Genomic DNA, 20,972 nt, shown 5'->3' on the forward strand with positions numbered 1-20,972 from the left:
TGGTCCCACCCCCCCTAAATTGGTATTACAAGAGCATTTTGCACTCACTTTCGGTGTTGCAGAAAGTGGCACTGATGACATCTTGGATGGATGGTAATAGCAGATTGGATGAGTTGGTTGAACATATAATTTACAGCTGATCTGCCCATGTGTTCTAGGAATGAGAGCCCATGTGCGGGTACTGACAGGCCAGTGACTGATGGCTGAACTGCAGGTTTATGCATATTGTACATATTTCATGCTCGGCGCTTACTTAATAACATTCCTGTTGTCTGCCGGAATGTGAGGCCGGAGGCACAATACACAGCTGGTATAACCAAGAGATGGAAATAAGATGCAAGGTTTGTGCTTCATAGACAATTTCATTATTGGATGATCCGATGTGTACATAGAGGGGTAGATTTAATATAGTATTGCTGTCCGTTGATGGTTCAGGGACCCCCCCCCCCCCATATGTCAATGCACCACGATCCATGTGAGTGCACCTGGGTATTGAAAGTACTAAGGGGCCCTAGAATGATGACACATTGACACTCCAGGATCCATTATGATGAAATACTAACACTAGGGTTTGCACCCAGGTATTGGGAGAAATGTACTCACTATGGGGACTGTTATGATCTAAGATGTTGCAAATCAGTGTTTTTTTTAGAAATACAGCACTGTTACTGCAAATTAAGATCTGTAAGAAATTCATCTACTCTGCGCTGTTCACTGTTTCCACTGCAGCAGCTTTACAATATAGACGACCGGTCATTTATAGAACAGGATGCTTCAGTTCAGCACGGTGACTGATTGAAAAGTCCCTGGCAATGGATAACGTACGCTGATGATTATGATGTCAGGTGTATTACCAGCTTCCTCTCCATTCATTCTTCACTGCACAGGAAGGAGAGTCATGGATATGTGTTCCAGGAAATTGGGTATTCAGCTAATTTGCTTGCAGAGGAACCCCAGCAACCCGAGCAGCTAGTAAAGGGTTAAAGCAGCAATGCTGAATGCTCAGCCATCATCCAAAGTCCAATTAACATTGGTGGGTCTCAGTCTTGTGAGCTCAGCTGGTGTAAAAAGCCCTAAAGCCCCCCATGAATATAGGGACCTGACAAAAATAAATCCAGGAATTTTATTTATATTCATTGCAACCAAGACCACATCTGTCCATGATCATCCAAAAGTGACCACATGTAGGGCAGGATTTATACTTTTTTCTCCCACCCTTCCCTAGCAGCATAAAATATACAAAACTAAATCTATCATACAGTTCTAGCTGCTCAAATATTGCTCCCTCACAAAAACTACACCACATAATGTGCCCGGACTGTCCTAGCAGCTGTCCATGTTTGAACCCCAATAACTCTAAAATGGATGATTCCAGAGAGACGCAGTTCATGTGACGGATAGACAAAGGGGGTACGTCTTCAGGTCCCTACATCCCCATATTCTTGAGTAATTGGGGTTTTAAGAAGGCAAGCAGTCTGGGAAGCTCAGCTTTTTGGGGTTCAAGTATTGGAAGTGGACAGCTGTGTTCTGATAATGTTATAGTGATGAAATGTTATGGCATGTTAGTCACAGATATCCCCCACTTACAGCTGTATGTTTGGTTTCCTTAACTCTTCCATTTTAGAGAAATTGGGGTTCAAAGAGGTGAAGCAGACAGGGCAGGGAGCCGAACACATGCCCTGACCTAGGTTGGCCCTATGTAAAATCCAGCCCTGACCACCATGCAGCCACAAATGTCCCACAGTCACTGGGGATAAGCAGAGTATTTAATTTCCTAATCTTTGTCATTTTTTGCTAGGAAATATGTGGGCAATTTTGGATTTTTGAGTCTGCAATTTAGGGTTGGTCATTTGCCTTTTTTAATTATTTAGCTTTTGTTTGTTACGCTGCTTTTATATTCTTTTTATACACAACGTTTGGGAAACATTTGAGTCCTATGGTGGAAAAGTTCTATACAAATGTTGACATTTTTAGGATCCTTGTTCAGGTACTTTCTGCCATGGGGTGACAACCCAGATACTTTTGTCTCCCAGTTGTGTTCCGGGACTGTCACTTGGGCATTGCAATGTAAACTAGTAGCGGTTTCAGCAAAGACATGGTCTACTGTCACTATCAGGAAGCAGCCCTGCAACCCAGGGGCGGACATAGGGAGCGGTGTGCCTATGCAAAAGGGCCCTGGACCTTCCTGAGCCAACAGGAGCCCCTACAAGAGCCCCCAGGTCAGATCCATTGGAGAGTCCCAAGTTAGCTCTGCACAGGGGCCCACCGTTGGCTTTGTCTGCCACTGCTGCAACCATCATTCCAAAGAGGCTGCAAGGGATCAGAAGCACTGAGATGGAGCAAAGGATGAAAAAAGTGAAATTAAGCATTTTATTTAAAAAAAATAGTCATTTTTATATCCTAAAATGCTTTGGCAAACCAAATCTCTCTTCATTTATATCAACATAGTTGTGTTTATAGGGTTTAGTGTTGAGTTCTGGTCTCCAACCCTTTATGCAGACCCCGGGATTCTCTGGGTTTCAGGGTTATTTAGAATGTGAATCTTTGGATGTGCTTGGCATGGACAGGTCCACTTTATAGCTGAGTGCCGAGTGTGTTCAGAAAGTGGCTTCTGCTATTGGGAGGAAAGTCAACTAGATGAGTTGTCCCTACTGTCATTCAGGATCCATTAATCACATTCCTCCACCCTGGACCCCAGACAGGAAGGCCTGAGCCTGGGATGAGAGAGCAGGATATGGGATAAATAAAGGAACAGTAGCTGCATCCCCCATCATTATCTGATAAACAGGAGCAAGGTCGGGTCACGGGTCACCTCCCCAGACTCCTGTCAATCATTGAACCAAAGTGCTCACCGCGTAATAACAATGGAAAATGACTTCAATGTTTAGTCCACATAGGCCCATAAAGGGGCTCAGAGTACTTCCTTAGGCCCATCAAGCACCAGGAGCCGGAAACAGTGTGCAGAACTGAACGAATGGGGACACACAAGAGTAATCAGAGAATTCAATCTGCACGTTGACATTTCAAAATTAATGTGGCCTCTGGGGCAAAAACCGCACCTGGTAGTGGGAAGCAACATGACCGTGTTGGCGGTGGTAATGGCGGAGGTGGAAAGCTGCGGGAGGCTGGCTGCATTTCAGCATGGAGCTTTGTGTGCTGAGGCTGCCATCAGACATCAAATGGGGACCATATGACTGCTAAAAGGTCTTTCTCATGAAAAATCTTTTTATAAACATGCGTGATCATTGCTTGTTTATGTACAGAGTAAACACCCCGATGTCCTAGTTATAGCTGGGAAACAACAAATACATTCCAAATAATCCATTTACCCCATTTAAGATGAATCAGTCGGAAATCATGTACGATAAATCTCAATTACAAATATTTATTTGCCTATGTACTTTTTCCATCGGAGTCTTCTGGCTGGTTACATGACATCCTAGGCTCCCTTCCATTGTGGTGGATCGCCCTCCGTGCCATAGACCATAAAATGTAACGAGAATACTATTCACTGCAACGTAATCTTGTGAGCCCAAGCTGCCATGATGAAGTATGTCCAGTGGGAGTGTCTGTGACACCCGGGGCTCACAGGAAGTGATTGAATATTGGGCCTCACTCATAAGAGGAGTAGTGCTGGGCATAAGGATTGCAGTGAAAGCTGAATTCTTGTTCTTTGAACAAGTTTTGGACTTTCTTTGTGCCAAGTGAATGTAAAAGCAAGAGTGGGAAAGTTTTAAAATCTTTGTTAGTCTTTTTTTGATATTTGTGCCCCAATCCCATTCTCTGCCAGTCCTTCTGACCATTGGCTCAGATACAGAAAATGATGAGGAACCCAAAATTTTAACATTATCACAGATACAGGATGAGAGGAGAAGTCTTCCAAAAAATGATTCACATGACAATGGAGGCTTCTTCCTGTTATGTCTCTGGGACAGGAAATGAAAGGAAATCAACCCATTGGTTCTCTTAGGAAAAGTTGACCCGCTCTAATCAAAACTGGAAAACAATTAGCCTTACATCAATTCTTTTTTTTGTTGGTAATGAGTAGTTCATATTATACGACTTTTTATACTCATCCCATCATAATTAATATTATTATTAATAATATTTTTATTAAACAGTATTACGCAGCGCTGTACAAGAAATAGGGGTTGCAAATAACAGACAGATACAAACAGAGACACAGGAGGAGAAGAGGATCCTGCCCAGAAGAGTTTGCAATCTAAGAGTCTTAAAGATATACCTAACTTTTACCCAAAAGTCAAACTTTTATCCTATTGGATTCTATCAGAAAAAATAGAAGAAATATGGGATCATTCATTTTCTAGTTTAATGTTAAAAAAGTTTGATCTTTGGGTAAAAGTTGGGTGAATGTTGGGTAGAAACATTTAAAAAGATCATTGTGCCCCCTCAATGTCAGGTTTCCTCTATCCCTTCTGATATTGGGGAAAAAGAAGATAGCAGACACGGCACAGTCACTGGCAGATCTCTATGTACTTTGCATTCATTCCTTTCTACTGACACCAGCTTCCTAATTTTTCCTATATGAAGGCAGACGATGATTCAGCTTCCAGTCACTCCCTGAAATTGTTTTCTTGATTCAAAATGATAAACCAAAAATGCAAAGTTCTCCAGTGCCAATTATATGGCCATGTATGGTGCATTATGGTGACATTCCTGACATTTTTTCTAGTTTGGAATGGACTGGGGACAGTTTGGATGCTCCTTGGGGACTCCATTGATATTTGTGCCCCCCCCCCCCCCCATTGGAGTGACTTCTTCCTAATTTCAGTGAATGTTTCTAAGAAGGAAGTAAAGGACTGAAGCATGGAAAGTATACGGTAATCTCCCCAATTGCCAGGTGATAAGAAAACCAGCAATCCAGGAGATACATTGCAAATATGTGAGTTTATCAAAAGCTTAGTCTGCTAATATTTTGCCTTCCCTGGTCCCCCCCCTAAAAAAAAATTTTTTTTTTTTTCATTTTATGCCCTATTTAGTCCTATTGGGTTTCTGTGCTGGCAATGCAGGCAACAGCAAACATCACAGCACCCCAGCCCAGTACTCCTCTTCCAAGGGCCCCAAACCCTGGGGTGGCTCTATACGAAAATAGATTGATAAGTGGGCACCAGTCCGGAGGAATGGGTGTTACTAGGAAGGTTACCACCCCAGCTAACACCAATATGTGATACCGAGCCTCCATGATTGAAAGAACCCCTATAAGCCTCCATAAATGGAAGAATCAGTTCAGGAAGTGGGGAGAAATTTCCCCTAAAAAATGATGGATAACAGTAAAAACAAGAACTCTGATCTCTCGTTCATATCTGAAACTTCCGATCTCCTCAAAAAACACTCCTTTGGGGTCATTGCAGCCTATATCATCTTTTTCAAAAAAGCAGGAAATAAAATGTTTGTGATGAATATGACTTAATTTAAATCCCCCTCCTTTTGTGTGCTGCTTCCCCACCTCTTAGATTGTAAGCTCTTTTGGGCAGGGTCACCTCCCTGTGTCACTGTCTGTGTCTGTCTGTCATTTGCAACTCCTATTTAATGTACAGTGCTACGTAATATGTTGCCGCTTTATAAATACTGTATAATAAAAGTAATAATGATGATAATAATAATAATAATATACTTTTGATGGAAAAAAACAAATTCTTAGAAAGTTTTAAAGGATTAACTTCCATTCCTCAGCCCAGCAAATGAAAATTCAGCTTGCCAAGTTCTGTTTGTGTTCAGAGACTTCCGTGTAGCAATCTGTGAGAGTTATACGTAGAGAATATTGCGGAGTTCATAGATTTCGTGTTCCTTTAAGTCACATTGTGAGATAATTTGCTGGTGACAGGCAGAAGAAATGAAGTGAAATCTTTCCAGATATTGTTGGCAGGCCTGTACTAGTGCATGTTAGGAACTTCTCTCAGCCATAGATCACAGATGACAGATTCCTTAGGTTTAATGATTTACTTTGAATAGTTTGCGTTCAAAGTAAAAGTAAATTCACATATTACGTCAATAATTATATTGGGTGCACAGGGGCATAAAAAATGGGTGGTATTTACAGGCCCAGTACTGACATTCCCCAAGGCATGGCTGTTGGTGGAGGTAACTGGTAGAAGGTCCATGAGGTCAATGCAGGATTCTTTGTGAAAGACCCCAAATTGTACATAAAGGTCTTTAGACATATGGTCAGATAAGTGGTAGGAGGTCTGTGAGGTCAATGCATGATGTTAGAGACCCCAAACTGTACATAAGGTCTTAAGACATGGGGTCAGGTAACTGGTAGGGGTTCCCTGAGGTCAATGCATGATGTGAGGGACCCCAAACTGTATTTATTGGTCTTTAGACATGGGGTCAGGTAACTGAAAAGAGGTCTGTGAGGTCAATGCATGATGTGAGAGAGCCAAAAATGTACGTAAAGGTCTTTAGACATGGGGTAGATAATTAGTAGGAGGTCCATAAGATCAATGCATGACGTGAGGGACACCAAACTGTACATAAGGTCTTTAGACATGGGGTCAGGTAACTAGTAAGAGGTCTGTGAGGTCAATTCATGATGTGAGAGACCCCAAACTGTATTTAATGGTCTTTAGACATGGGGCCAGGTAACTGGAAATAGGTCTGTGAGGTCAATGCATGATGTGAGAGAATTCAAACTGTACATAAAGGTTTCGGACATGGGGTCAGATAACTGGTAGGGGTTCCCTGTGGTCAATGCACAATGTGAGGGACCCCAAACTTTATTTAATGGTCTTTAGACATGGGGTCAGGTAACTAGTAAGGGGTCTCTGAGGTCAATTCAAGTTGTGAGAGACTACAATCTGTACATAAGGGCCTTCGGATACGGGGGCAGGGAACTGGTAAGAGGTCTGTGAGGTCAATTCATGCTGTGAGAGGCCCCAAACTGTACATAAATGTTTCAGACATGGGGTCAGATAACTGGTAGGGGTTCCCTGATGGCAATGCATGTCTGTGAGGTCAATTCATGATGTGAGAGACCCAAAACTGTATGGAAAGGCCTTCAGACATGGGAACAGATAACTGGTAAGAGGTCCATGAGGTCAGTGGTATGGCTATGGGTATGGTATATACCCATACCCTGGTATGGGTGTAATTATTGGCATAACATTTTGACATAGAACCCAAATATACCAGACTGGGATTCCTCCATATAACCCAATCCTGAGACTCTGCCACATTCAATGGCATTATGTGTAAGGAGCTTGAAGTTTTTTTCACGTCGTTTCAAACGTTTTAGAAGCACACAATCACTTGTTTCCATTTTCAATTTTTTGGGGGTTCCCTGTAACTTGTAGAAACAAATATAATGTAGTCTTGTATAAGAGACCCAAATAAAAAAGTCCTCAGACACAGGGTTAGATTCTGACACCTCCCAAGTTATTGTCCTCAGGAAACCTTGTCCCAACTCAGCAGCCTACTGGGCGTGTAGACCACCATGGGAACACACAGGGGAACTTTCTTTTTAATCTACCCATACAGTTACAGGCTCCTAATTTTTTTTTCCTTTTAACTAAAATTAATTTATTTGAAGAGTGCCGTGGAAACCCTTCCTAAAATCTCATTCACCGGAGGTTGCCTGAGGTCAGCGTACACTGCTCAGTGTTTCTGTAGAACAATCTCTGTTTGTGTAGATCGCACTAACATTTTACTTTGTGTCAAGTCTTTGCCAACTGGGGACATTTCCCTGTTTAGTCATTGTTATAAGGTCTGATTTGTGGAACTTTATTTTTCCTAAATGCTGACATTGCCAATCTTACTTATTGGAAATAAAGGAGAGTGCCTTTCTCTAGCTATGGGCAGATTTGGAGAGGGTTAGAACCTTTGTTTTCTGAGTCCCAGAAACTTTCTGTGTCAATAAAGACCAACATTTTTAATTTACAAGTAATTCAGTGCCAGTAAAATTATTAGACCTGATTGTCCATGGTTTGAATTGGAAATAATGGACATCAGTGGCTTTAATTTAAAATGCCCTCATGGCCACTCATACTGTGATCACCACCCTAGATAGAGGGTACAGTGGAAGCTACAATGAAACTAAATTGCTTACATAAACTATATTTTCAAATAGTAAGAGAAAAAGCAAAGGTTTTGTAGACTAAAGGATTTAACTCCTACCTCCCATTCTTTTAACCATTACTAAGGATAGCAACTAGTTTAAAAATGTTTTATACCAGAACATCTGATGATTTTTTGATCCACACTCTATTAGAACATCTGGTGGGTATTTGACCCATAACCAATCCTTTTATTACAATTCTACCTACCAGGGAAATACAATGACCCTTACCTGTCTGCACATCCTCTTTTCGGTGAAACGCGTCAGGCACAGAGACTTTTTCTCTTTTTTTTTGTATTGTAGTGTTTGCCACATTTTTCACTATATAAGTGGGCTATGCATTATTCATTTTAAGATAACTTTGTTTAGCACAAATATCCTTTATGTGGAATTAAGCAAACAAAAATTCTGTGTGAACAGTTACAGCTTCTGATCACTACAAATACAACATGGGCATCTGCTAGTTTGGAAAACTATAAAAGTGACAATCAGGATTTCAAAAGTAAGAAAATGTATCGCTCTAAATCTGAAAACACCACTTTTTTTTAAAAAGGCCACACATTTCAGGATCATTTCTAATATCCAACATCGCTTTGGCTCGGACTGGAAATTTCCCAATTTTGGATAGTGCCAAAAAGCCAAATAAGACTTTTTGTATCGGTGGGCCAATGTGGGCACCATTTGGATTTTATTTTTATTTTTCTTTTAGTAAAACATTCGATATCAAACTTGATACACAGTTATAAATATTGTAAACTTAAATGAAAGACATCAAATTAAATTCTCATCAATGGAATTGATACGTAAAGGGCCGTAGTGTTCATTTTGGGTGTAAATTAGAATTGGTGATCTTTCTGCACCTTTTGCATGGTTTTTGGATCTCTCTTTTCTAAGTGCACATGTAGGGTGTTCTTTCTTGCGGTTTGTTTCCCATTAGCTCCTTTCCCTGTTCTCCACTGACTTGTTTACTCTCCAGGGAGAAAAGAAATTGAAAAAAAAAAAAAAAAGTCAGAGAGAAAGATTCCAGACATTGCTCCGAGAATCCCAGTCAGCACACTGGTGCATACGGTGCACAGTTCCCCCAAACCCACCCAGCGATTATCCAGCTCATAAAGGGATTCTGCAAAGACAACAGGAAACAAGAAATAGGATGGATTTTTGCCACGCACCAAAGGAATTTTTTTTCTTCTATAGCAACAGCGAAACGAAGAATGTAAACTTACAAAAGCAGGATGCCGATGAAACATGCCTATAGATCACGCCGACGGGGTGTTTAAATACTCATAAAAGCTTTCACCGTTACCGTGTTTTTCCAGGCTCCATTTTTATTTTTTGTTTTCTTAACGATCCGATTTTGGTGTCAAACGTGGAATTACGGTCATGAACGACATATTGCACCTTATGCGGTTGTCATCTTGGAAAAGCGCCTTGTAAAGTAAGTATATCATCCAATTTTTTTCCACTTTTCCAGGAACTTAGGAAGCAATACTTTGAGGATTTTTGTATTGCTTTATTAAAGCAAACAGGAAGGCGTGTTGAACAATCCGCAGATCTGCAGACAAATTGAAGGGTTTATGTTTTTCCATGAAAAGTAGCGGCAGAACGAATACTTCTCAGGGAGATCAAAGTAGTTGCATTGCTTTCTTTTGTTCTGAAGGTTTCTGTTCTTATGAGTGTTTATAACATTCAGCCTTGGGATTGAAATGTATATTTTAAAAAAGAAAACATAAACAGAATGTTCGTTTTAATTCTAACATAGACGTTCCAGGAGCGACGTTTCATAACATGCATTTTGTAAAAGTGACAGTGCAGAATTGTTCATTTGGATATGGAGCATGCGCAAAATCTTGTTTTATTTTTCCCTATGTTTAATCCTTAGATGCTTCACAGCTGTCACTGAGCTAATAATATTGCACATTGAATGATAATCACGCGTATTGGATCTTAAAGTTCTCAATGCAAATGTTTTTAGGCATAGTTTTTGTTTTTGGAGATGGAAACTTTTTTCATTTCCCTGATTTAAAATGTGTCCATATTTTTTTTTGGGATAAGACAGTAAAGATTTTATTTAATGACGGGGGGAGTCACCTTCATTTTTTGTATTGGTAACTAAAAGTCAGGGCCCATTGACACCTTTCACACATTAATACATGCGCATGCACAAGATCGCTACAGTCCCATTCATTTTGAACATCACCTAACAAAATGACGCAATTCACCATCAACATGCATAAGTGTTTCAGCAAGTTCTATAGATTGCTTTAAGAAATGATTTCTAGAAGCACAGAATATAACTGGGGATTAAAGCTTTAAAGATAACAGTGACTGCTGATCCAGGGAACATCCGATTGCCTCATGGGATCAGAAAGGAACTTTTTTCCTGTTGGAGCAAGTTGTACCGGGGTTTTTTTTGCCTTCCTCTAGACCAACTATGTCTTATAGGGTTTTATATCTGGGATATGTTTATTTAACTAATGGTTGAACTCGATGGACTTATGTCTTTTTTCAACCTGACTTACTGTAACTATGTATGGAACTATGTATGGCAGTCACCACAATGCACAATAATACATTACCATGCAGTTTTAAAAGTGCTGCATTCCATATTTTGGACATCTTGTTGGGTTGCCAGAAACCATTTATAGATCCTTATAGAACCTTTATAGATTATTTATGTATAAAGGAACTAAGGAACTGTGTAAAGCAGCGTAACAGCATGCCAAGGTCTGAATGGGCTCTAAAGAGGAAAATCTTCCAATAGGGACATTTGTTGCTGTGATCATTTACTAAACCTGACCGTACAACCTGACTGTAAAATCCTCATCAGAACTTTTTATATATATAAATTTGTATGCTTGCTGTTAAATATTTTCAAGATTGTATTTCAAAAGTAATAGTGATGGTAGAAAAAAAAATCAAGTGATCCAACAAGTCTACAACTTTTTTAATATTTTATTTTCTCTTTTCTTGGTGTCTAAGTAGAAAGACTGTTGTCTGAGAGATGGTCTACCTCTCCCGGGAATCTGTTCCTTTTTTCCCCTCTAGCAATGGTGACCCCACAATTCTTTCTATATAGAGGAATCAGGACCTCCTTCCTCCTGCTGGTGACCCCTCTAGTGATGGTGACCCCACAATTCTATCTATATTGGGGAATCAGGATCTAATTCCTCCTGCTGGTGACCCCTCTAGTGATGGTGACCCCACAATTCTATCTATATAGGGGAATCAGGATCTAATTCCTCCTGCTGGTGGCCCCTCTAGTGATGGTGACCCCACAATTCTAGCTATATTGGGGTATCACTCTTTCTCCTATTGTGGATCCCTCCATTCATACATCCCACAATTCTATACTCTATGTCCATAGTTTGCTCATTTTGCAATCATTTAAAGTCGGCACCCCATATTGTTTTCCCAGTACAGTTAGCATACTTGTAACATATTCCTTCAATGAACGCTTACTGGACTCTTTTATTTTTTCTAATAAGAAGATTGACAGATATGCAATGAGACAGAGGGGACAGTGAAGCATAAATTGTTGTGCAACACTACTAACAAGGAAGCAGAGCCTACAAATGTAATACAAATGTAATAAACATCAATCTACAGAATTACAATCCATAGAAAAGTGTACCTGGTGGTACCACCCCAGGACAATCACAGCCTGGGTTTAGGGAAAGTGGCCTGCATAATATTGACCATCAGTTGAAGGACATCTTGTGGCAGTAAAGAGGAACTGCAGCTCTGAATTTAATGTAAATATTATACCAAAAGGTGTTTACATTTTTTTATTGCACTGTATATTTTTATGTATGCTAATTTTTCACCTGGAGTTCTGCTCTTATTAACCTAAATATTACAGTACCTGGTATAAACAAGTATAGGGGAGCATGCGAATCAAACCCTATTCTTCCTTGTGCAGCAATGGGTGTCTGATTCGGTCCCGTTTGCCTTTTTCCACCCAGACTTGGGTCTTATTGTCCTGGAGTAACCCATAGATGAACTGTTTGATCTGTAAAGTGGAATAGCAGATCAGTTCTTTCGGTTGTAGTATTATCTCCTTCCATCATGTACAGGTTTTTGAAGAATCTGTTGTGCCCAATAGGACATAGGGGTTACGTGACGGACAATAGGGTTACAATGGGGTTACATGACGGACACAGGTAGAACTGCTGTTATTCTACTTTGAGATTCCATTTTTACAAATCCGGTGGAAGAGTTAAAAAAGGAGCATATGTAAAGACTGAGAAATATCTCATAAAATTGCTCATGTCACATATATACATATATTTATAGAAGCATTCTCCATATATATCTAAACATTTGGGGTGAAATCTTGGAGTACTTGGAATGCTTTCCCGGGAAGAAGACACTTTTTTTGACTTGAGGTCACTTATACCAACATTTATCATGTAACAGCTGACTTGACAATAACTTTATGACAACTTTTCATACCTAATAACTTGTATTGTAGCTTGTAACTTTTTATTATTGTAATTGTATCTGATGACCATAGTATTAGGCAAATGGTGCTGCAGCCAGCAATGAACGGGAACCAGTATGATTGCTTCCTGACTGTCCCTAGGTACCAGGTTTGCTGGATCACCCAGCTTCCCCCATGATAATCTATCTTCTCTAATCTTGGAGAACTTTATTAAACCAGACGTCTATACCTTGCACTCATGTCTGCTACAAACCAACAGATCCACATGCATACATTGGCTGCCATTCCCATTACCCAGCTGGTTGCCCTGTTTCTTTAAAGCCAGTTTCCATAAAAATCTAACTTTTTAAGGTCCTCGTTCCCCTGTATGCCCAGGGATAACAGATGGAGGAGCTCAAGGATTTTAGGGTAACCTGCCGAGCATTGGGGGCCATTGTATAGACCGGCCATGAAATGCAAGTAGAAAAACCTCAGAAATAAAGTTAGGCCGGTCGCTTTAATTGGATTTTTTATTTCTTTGTGCCTTTCTGAGATTTCATGGCATCTCTGTGTACTTGTTCCAAAGCGTCATTATTCACAGCTGGTTAACGGCCTCCAGACCCCTGAAAAATTCATCATCATTAAAGCTGTGATTAAGCAGCTATCCATCACACGTTATATTCTCCCCAACCGGCCTCATTATTGGGACAGAAGGAAACATTCTGCTGTAAGAAGGAACTGCGGGTCAAAAAGTGACATGTAATATTGTGGCAGGGCGTGTGCAAGAAAAGACTTCCAAGCAGAGCTGAGCCAGGCACAAGACTGACATTAAGACCTAAACCTGCTTAAAGGGAAAGTAGATGTCAGTATTTATAAGCTGGGTGGGAAGAACGGGTGGTGGATTCTGTATTGTGACCCAACCCAAAAACAGTGAAAAGTGCTGGGTGGTGCGCCCAGCTAAAATAGGCTGGGGAGGCAAACCCTTCACATTCACATTCGCTTTGCTAAAGCACAGAACATCATAAACAAATGCCATGTAAACAAATGCTTGTAAAAGAAAATCCATTTCCACCTTTTTTACTGTTGCATCTCAGTGCTATCCATCTCCTGCACCTAGCTTGGCCATTTTATGATTTGTAGTGGTGGCTGTATGACAGGTGACACAGAGGACTATACACTGCACAAAGAGCTAGATCAGCGGTCACCAACATTTCGGAACTCATGGACCACTAAATTCATGATTTAAAATCCCGTGGACCATGAATATGAATTTTTTCAAAAAAGATAAATACATTTGTAAAATAATGATTTTCCTAATGGTGCTGACGAGGACTGTGGCGGCTCTGATTCATTGATCAGCTCACGGTTAAGTGAAGTATTACTATTGAATTATTATCATTAGTTGCATTATCTTTGGTATTACTAAAGAAATGTAAAATATTTGTTTGCTTTTTCTCACTCATTATGGGTTTATTTCATTCTAAGACCAAACAAGAAATGATAATTATCAAAGTCAGGCTATTTGATGCCATTAAATATAACAGTTATAGAAAATACACAGCTAAGGTCATACTTACCTAACAGATCCTCTGAGAAATAAATAAATAAAATAAAATAATAGGATGAGAATCGGTATTGGCGGAGCGGGGTGACTGTTGTAATGGCAGAAACAATACTGAAGCGTACGGCTCGGTTGCCTCATACAACATAATACTACACTGACGTCACGCTGCGCCCCCCTTGTTTCTCCGTCTCTAGTACAGTTCATGAATTTAGTGCAATATAAAGGCGAAAATTGTCATTCAGAATATAAGAATTTATTAGAATAATATTTTTGTTTTATTATTATTAAAACATAAAAATTGCAAAAAATGTCCAAATTTTTCTGTGGACAACTAAAATTTTCCAGGTTTGCTGGATTAACCACGTTCACTGATGAAAGTGAATCCTCTCCAGCCTTGGAGAGCTTTAATAAATCAGGCCCAATGATGCAAAAAAATAATAGCCACCCAGGGGTGCATTATTTTTAGTGTCAGATATCTCATAGTCTTATATTGTGAGAAGAAGCAGTGAAGCAAAACCAATGTGAAATGGTGCAAAGCTATAATTACATCTTGCATAAACAAAACCACCACAGCTATATAAAGTTATTAGACATCTCATTACAAAACCATGGCCATTAATACTGTCCCCCCCTCCATGGTCATTTTTATTGTGCCCCCCTCCATGGTCATTATTACTGCCCCCCCCCTCCATGGTCATTAATATTGTGCCCCCCTCCATGGTCATTATTACTGCCCCCCCCCTCCATGGTCATTAATATTGTGCCCCCCTCTATGGTCAATAACACTGCCCCCCCCTCCATGGTCATTAATACTGTACCCCCCTCCATTGTCATTAATATTTTGCCCCCCTCCATGGACATTAATATTGTGCCCCCCCCCCCATGGTCAATATTATGGAGTTGGTCTCTCCACTGGCCATTATAACTGAGTTGGCCCCCCTGTGGCTACAACTGCCTCCACTTTCCAAGTGATTTTGGTTGTCTTGGAATTTGTGCCCATTTGTGAGGTCAGGTACTGCTGTTGGATGAGAATACTTACAATCTGTTTTCCAATTTATCTCAAATGTGTTCAGAACAGGACCCGAGTTCCTCCACATGAAACTGGTGACACCATGTTGTATTTATGGAGCTGGCTTTGTACACTTAGAGACAGTAATGGAACCCAAAAGGGCCTTCACCAAACTGTCACCACAAAGTTGGACAATTGTCCAAAATATCATTGTATGCTATTGTATCAACATAAGCCTTTACTAGAAGACACCTGAACTCAATGGTAGGTGTTTAAGTTATATAGTATAACAATGATATCTGGCTGAAATAACCATCAAATGAAGCCTTCCACCACCAAGATGGCTCCTTTTCCATTTGAATATGCATTGGTTCTTCTGAGATTACCCCGGCCCATCAGAGTTAGGCCAGAGACCCTTGGTCCTTCAGGTGGGGCGGACATTATTATAAGCACAAAGTCAAAATAAAACTTAAAGGTATTTTAGGTTCTCCCGAAGAATGCCTGGTGCAGAATTTCTAAGGACACATTCCTGACGGCGAGAATAATTTGGAATATTCCCAACGTAAATAACGGGGGGTCGTTGTGTAACTGTACTCTCTCCAGTGTAAACAAGCAAGGGATATCCTCTCACATCAAAGTTTCGCCTTCTATTTTATGTTCTATCAGTGGTGAGTTTGCTGTAACGGGTGTTTGATTTCCCAGGGCTATTGTGAATTTTTCTATTTTTTTCTACAGCTGCAAATAGGTTGCCAAAACTTTTATAGCTCTTTGGAAAACTGAAGAAAATACATAAAAAGGCGTTAAAATGCCACAACTGCGGAAGGTTAAATAAACAGAATCGCTCTCTCTCCGGGGAACTTGGCTTTTGGTCCGTTGTTCATTGTGAATTATGAGTCAACAGTAAAAACATTCACACCAGATTCAAAGTTCCGCATCACGGCACCCTAACGCAATATTGAAACATTGTAGCATTCTGCAGTGTATACGGGTGCATTGCATTCCATGAAAAGGGTCATGTTGGATTGTGGGAATGTTAGGGTGCATTGGCACCCCAATCATTTTCTTGGGGTGCCAATGCACCCTAACATCGTAACGTAATATTTATAGAAAATGCCAATTAATGCAACAAAAAAGAATGTTCTATGGCATATCTTTTTGAAATTCTTTAAAACTAAACATAAGAGACACAAAATAATTATTATTACACAGTATTTATATAGCGCCAACATTTTACCTAGCTCTGTACAAAGTCCATAGTCATGTGACTAGCTGTCCCTCAGAGGAGCTCACAATCTAATGTCCCTACCATAGTCATATGTCATTACCAGAGTCTAAGGTCAATTTTTGTGGGGAAGCCATTTAACCTAACTGCATGTTTTTGGCATGGGGACGGAAACCGGAGTACCCGGAGGAAACCCACACAAACATAGGGAGAATCTGCAAACTCCATGCAGATAGTGTCCTGGCCGAGATTCCAACCTGAGACCTAGCGCTGCAAAGGCCGGAGTGCTAACCACTGAGCCACCGTGCTGCCCACAGCTCCATATTTATTAATACATCATTAAAACACAACTCAACTGTCTCCACCCCCGCGGACCCAACTTAAGCCTTCCCCCTACAGCTCCAGACTTCTTCCCCCTCCCCTGAGGGCACAATGATGTAAATCTCAGAGCTGGATGGCCAACAACACAAATCCTTTGACAGAAAAACTTTTTCCATTTATATTTACCGTAGTTTAAATGGACTTTAGTTTATCATTATGATTTTTTTTTTGAATACACATCTGAATTTAATACAATTGAATTAATTGATGTTTTCTGTTTTCTTTTTAGGTTATAAATGAATAGCCCTTATGCCCAACATGAGCTGGAGTTTTTTAACCCGTCTTCTAGAAGAAATTCACAATCACTCCACCTTTGTGGGGAAGGTTTGGCTCACGGTCTTAATCATCTTCCGAATAGTCCTAACCGCGGTTGGCGGAGAATCGATTTACAACGATGAACAAAGTAAATTTATGTGTAATACGAAGCAGCCGGGCTGCGATAACGTCTGCTATGACGCCTTTGCACCTCTATCACATGTACGCTTCTGGGTCTTCCAGATTATCATGATATCGGCTCCATCGGTTATGTACCTCGGCTACGCCATCCACAGGATCGCCCGGGCTGCTGAGGACGATAGACGGAACCATTTGCGAAAGAAGAAGAAAAAATCTTTTTCCAGATGGAGGACGGGAGAAAACGTTGAAGATCCAGAGGACGATGAGGAGGAGCCCATGATCTACGAGGCTCCGGCAGAACCGGAGAAAGTAGAAAGCAAAGACAAAGAAAATAAAAAACATGATGGCCGAAGACGTATTAAGGAGGAAGGACTGATGAAAATTTACGTCTTCCAGATTTTATCCAGGGCTCTTTTTGAAGTTGGTTTTTTGATAGGTCAATATTTCCTGTATGGCTTCCGAGTCTTGCCTTCGTTCAAGTGCAGCACATTGCCGTGTCCACACACAGTCGACTGCTTTGTGTCCAGGCCGACAGAGAAGACGATATTTTTGCTGATCATGTATGTTGTCAGCTGTCTGTGCTTGTTGCTCAATGTCTGCGAGATGTTTCACCTTGGATTCGGGACCATAAGGGATGCAATTCGCAGCAGGAGGACTAATACGGCCAGGCAGCCACCTTACAATTATTCCTACCCAAAAAATATCATTTGTCCTCCGGAATATAATATGGTGGTGAAGTCTGACAAATCCCAATCCAACGTCCCTAACAGCATCATGGCCCATGAACAAAACTTGGCCAACGTTGCTCAAGAACAAAATTGCACAAGCCCCGATGATAACGTTCCATCAGACCTCACTGCTCTACATAAACATTTAAGGGTTGCACAGGAACAGTTAGACATTGCATTCCAGACCTATAACTCTCAGGTCAATGCCCAGACATCAAGGACCAGTAGTCCTGCATCTGGGGGGACAGTGGTGGAACAGAATCGGGTAAACACTGCACACGAAAAGCAAGGAGCAAAGCCTAAAGCCAGCTCGGATAAAGGCAGCACCAGCAGCAAAGATGGAAAAACTTCCGTATGGATTTGAAATTTAACAGGAAAATAAAAAAGTAAAAATCCACTGGAATTCCAAGTTTTTTTACTAACATGCCAGTAATGGTTCCTCGGACCGAAGCACAATTTAAGATAATATACTAATTAACTTTTTTATACTTTTTCTCTACTTTTTTTTCTAACCAATTATACGGCTTTATACATTCATATTACTACTTACATGCTTCTAAATGAGAAACAGGAGGGGGGATTCTAAAAATCAGGATTTACTACCATGAAGGGCTACAAACAATCTTTTGGCTTTATTTCTTCTATGGAACGATGAATTTCTGACTCCGGACCCCGGATTTTATAGACTGAAAAGTCAGCTGGAAAAATTTGCTTTGCACAAAAATAGTTCATGGGATACAGACTGGGAAATTAGATTTTGTTCTGTAACTGAAACTTTTGTTGTCTTATTTGTAAGATATTGTTTTATATAAAAAAAAAGAATGTGGCTCAAACTTCAAATGACTAGATATGTGATTATTTGGGGGAATGTTGGTCTTATAATTGTGGGGGGGTCTTATTATATACTGCATGACCATTATACTGTATACTGCCCATACATACAGAGAACAGATACTGAGAATTACACCCGGGGTACACGACAAGAGAAGTAGTACTGTGCAGAGTCCATACATACAGAATAAGAACAGATACTGAGAATTACACCTGGGGTACAGGACAAGAGAAGTAGTACTGTGCAGAGTCCATACATACAGAATAAGAACAGATACTGAGAATTACACTTGGGGTACAGGACAAAAGAAGAAGTACTGCGTGGAGTCCATACATACAGAAAAAGAACAGATACTGAGAATTAAACCCAGGGTACAGGACAAGAGAAGTGGTACTGTGCAGAGTCCGTGCATACAGAATAGGAACACATACTGAGAATTACCCCCGGGGTATGGATCTGTGTTGTAGAGAACCTTTGCTCACTCTATACTCTGTACTGCTCCATTCTCAATGCTGTGCAGCATCTTACATACTCTGAATGCTGTGCTGTACATTATATACGTCACCCTGCTGATCATCACAGCATTGTCATATAATATCCGTGCAAACCTCAAGTTATTCCCATATCTAGGACTTTATTACCCCGACAAACTGAAACATAAACACTGCAGATCCCTCAAACAACCTCGGACCGCAGCAGCCTGACTTCACCGTGTAAATAAAGTGAAGCTATTTATCACGCTGAGACATGGAGAGTGTAATGGACTCTAATGTGAATGTCCCAAAAACACAGCAGTATGTTTTAAATCTGTATAAACCAGCGGATGGCTCTGGAATAGGGTCTGACTCATCCGCAGATGTTACATCATTACCTTCTTTATTTAGTCAAAGAGGAATTTCAGGGAATAGGAAAAAAAATTAACATTTGGCTACAAAAGTTTTCCTTCCGTGCTCCATCTGCTTTATACTCTGTATTACTTTATATCTGAAGCTTTGTGCAGCTTTCCTTTGTAATTTGCACATTTTTATGTTCCCTGTACCTTTAAAATAAGGAAACTTATCTTTATCTATCAGAACTGAGAAAATAATAAGACAATGGCCTGACTTATTAAAGCTCTCCAAGGCTGGAGGAGATACATTTGCATCAGTGAAGCTGGGCAATCCAGCAAACCTGGAATGAATCTGGACCGAGATTGAAAACATTTGCTAACAAATAGCAAATTACTTTTAAGAAATCCAGGTTTGCTAAATTACACAGATTCACTGGGGAAGGTGTATCCTCTCCAGCTTTCGAGAGCTTTATTAAATCAGGCCCATTGTTTAGTTTATGCATCTCTATCTGCTGTTCTCAATTAGGACGAACCAACATGGAGATTATACAGAGGGAGTCATGTGACAGGAGGCTGCAGATGTACCTACAAGCACCTGATGAATTCGTCTGCAATGGATAATATAAAATTCACACTGGAGGCAAATCCACATTAGCATCTGACTTGGCACAGCACCAGAGATGCAGTAAATGATTTTAGCTTTCGATCCTAAAGTCGTTACATAGTAGGTTAGGTTGAAAGAAGACATAAAAGTCCAATAAATTCAACTACTAGGAAAAAAAACATATCCCAGATATAAAACCCTATAAGACATAGTTGATCCAGAGGAAGGCAAAAAACCCCGGGTACAATTTGCTTCAACAGGGGAAAAAAATTCCTTCCTGATTCCTGAGGCAATTGGATGTTCCCTGGATCAGCAGTCTCTGTTATGTTTACTATAAATCCTTAATACCCAGTTATATTCTGTGCTTCTAGAAACCATCCAGCTTTTTCTTAAAGCAATCTATAGTTGTTGCTGAAATTACTTCCTGAGGGAGCCGATTCCACATTTTCACAGACCTTACAGTGAAGAATCCCTTCCTTATCCAGAGCTTAAACTTCTGTTCCTCCAGATGCAAAGAGCGCCCCCTTGTGCTTTGTAATGACCTCAAAGTGAATAATGGGGAAGAGAGTTCTCTATATGGACCATTTATATATTTATACAGGGTGATCATATCCCCCCTTATACGTCTCTTCTCAAGGGAGAATAGATTCAGTTCAGCTAATCTCTCCTCATAGCTGAGCTCCTCCATTCCTTTTAGTAGTTTAGTTGCCCTTCTCTGCACTCTCTCCAATCCCACAATGTCCTTTTTGTGAACTGGTGCCCAAAACTGGACTGCATATTCCAGATGTGGTCTGACCAATGCTTTGTACAGGATTATGTCTCCATCTCTGCAGTCTATTCCTCTTTTAATACAAGAAAGTACTTTACTAGCTTTAGATATTGCAGCTTGGCATTGCATGCTGGTATTAAGTCT

At 40.4% G+C, this 20,972-nt stretch overlaps 1 protein-coding gene across 3 annotated transcripts in view; it reads left to right on the plus strand.

The window, feature by feature from the left end:
* The window catches only part of GJC2 (gap junction protein gamma 2), a 41,559-nt gene extending 22,931 nt beyond the window's left edge, over positions 1-18,628 (plus strand). For 2 of the 3 annotated variants that reach the window (XM_072413009.1, XM_072413006.1), the window contains exon 2: positions 16,900-18,628. In XM_072413009.1, coding sequence (XP_072269110.1) covers positions 16,920-18,158 — 1,239 coding nt within the window. In that variant the 5' untranslated portion in view covers positions 16,900-16,919 and the 3' untranslated portion in view covers positions 18,159-18,628. Of the gene's footprint in view, positions 1-9,087; positions 9,510-16,899 lie in introns of those variants that run through there. The other variant, XM_072413007.1, reaches the window with a different exon arrangement.
* Positions 18,629-20,972: the final 2,344 nt, after the last annotated feature.

This window comes from Pyxicephalus adspersus, chromosome 5 (genome assembly GCF_032062135.1).
Source record: "Pyxicephalus adspersus chromosome 5, UCB_Pads_2.0, whole genome shotgun sequence".
NCBI lineage: Eukaryota > Metazoa > Chordata > Amphibia > Anura > Pyxicephalidae > Pyxicephalus > Pyxicephalus adspersus.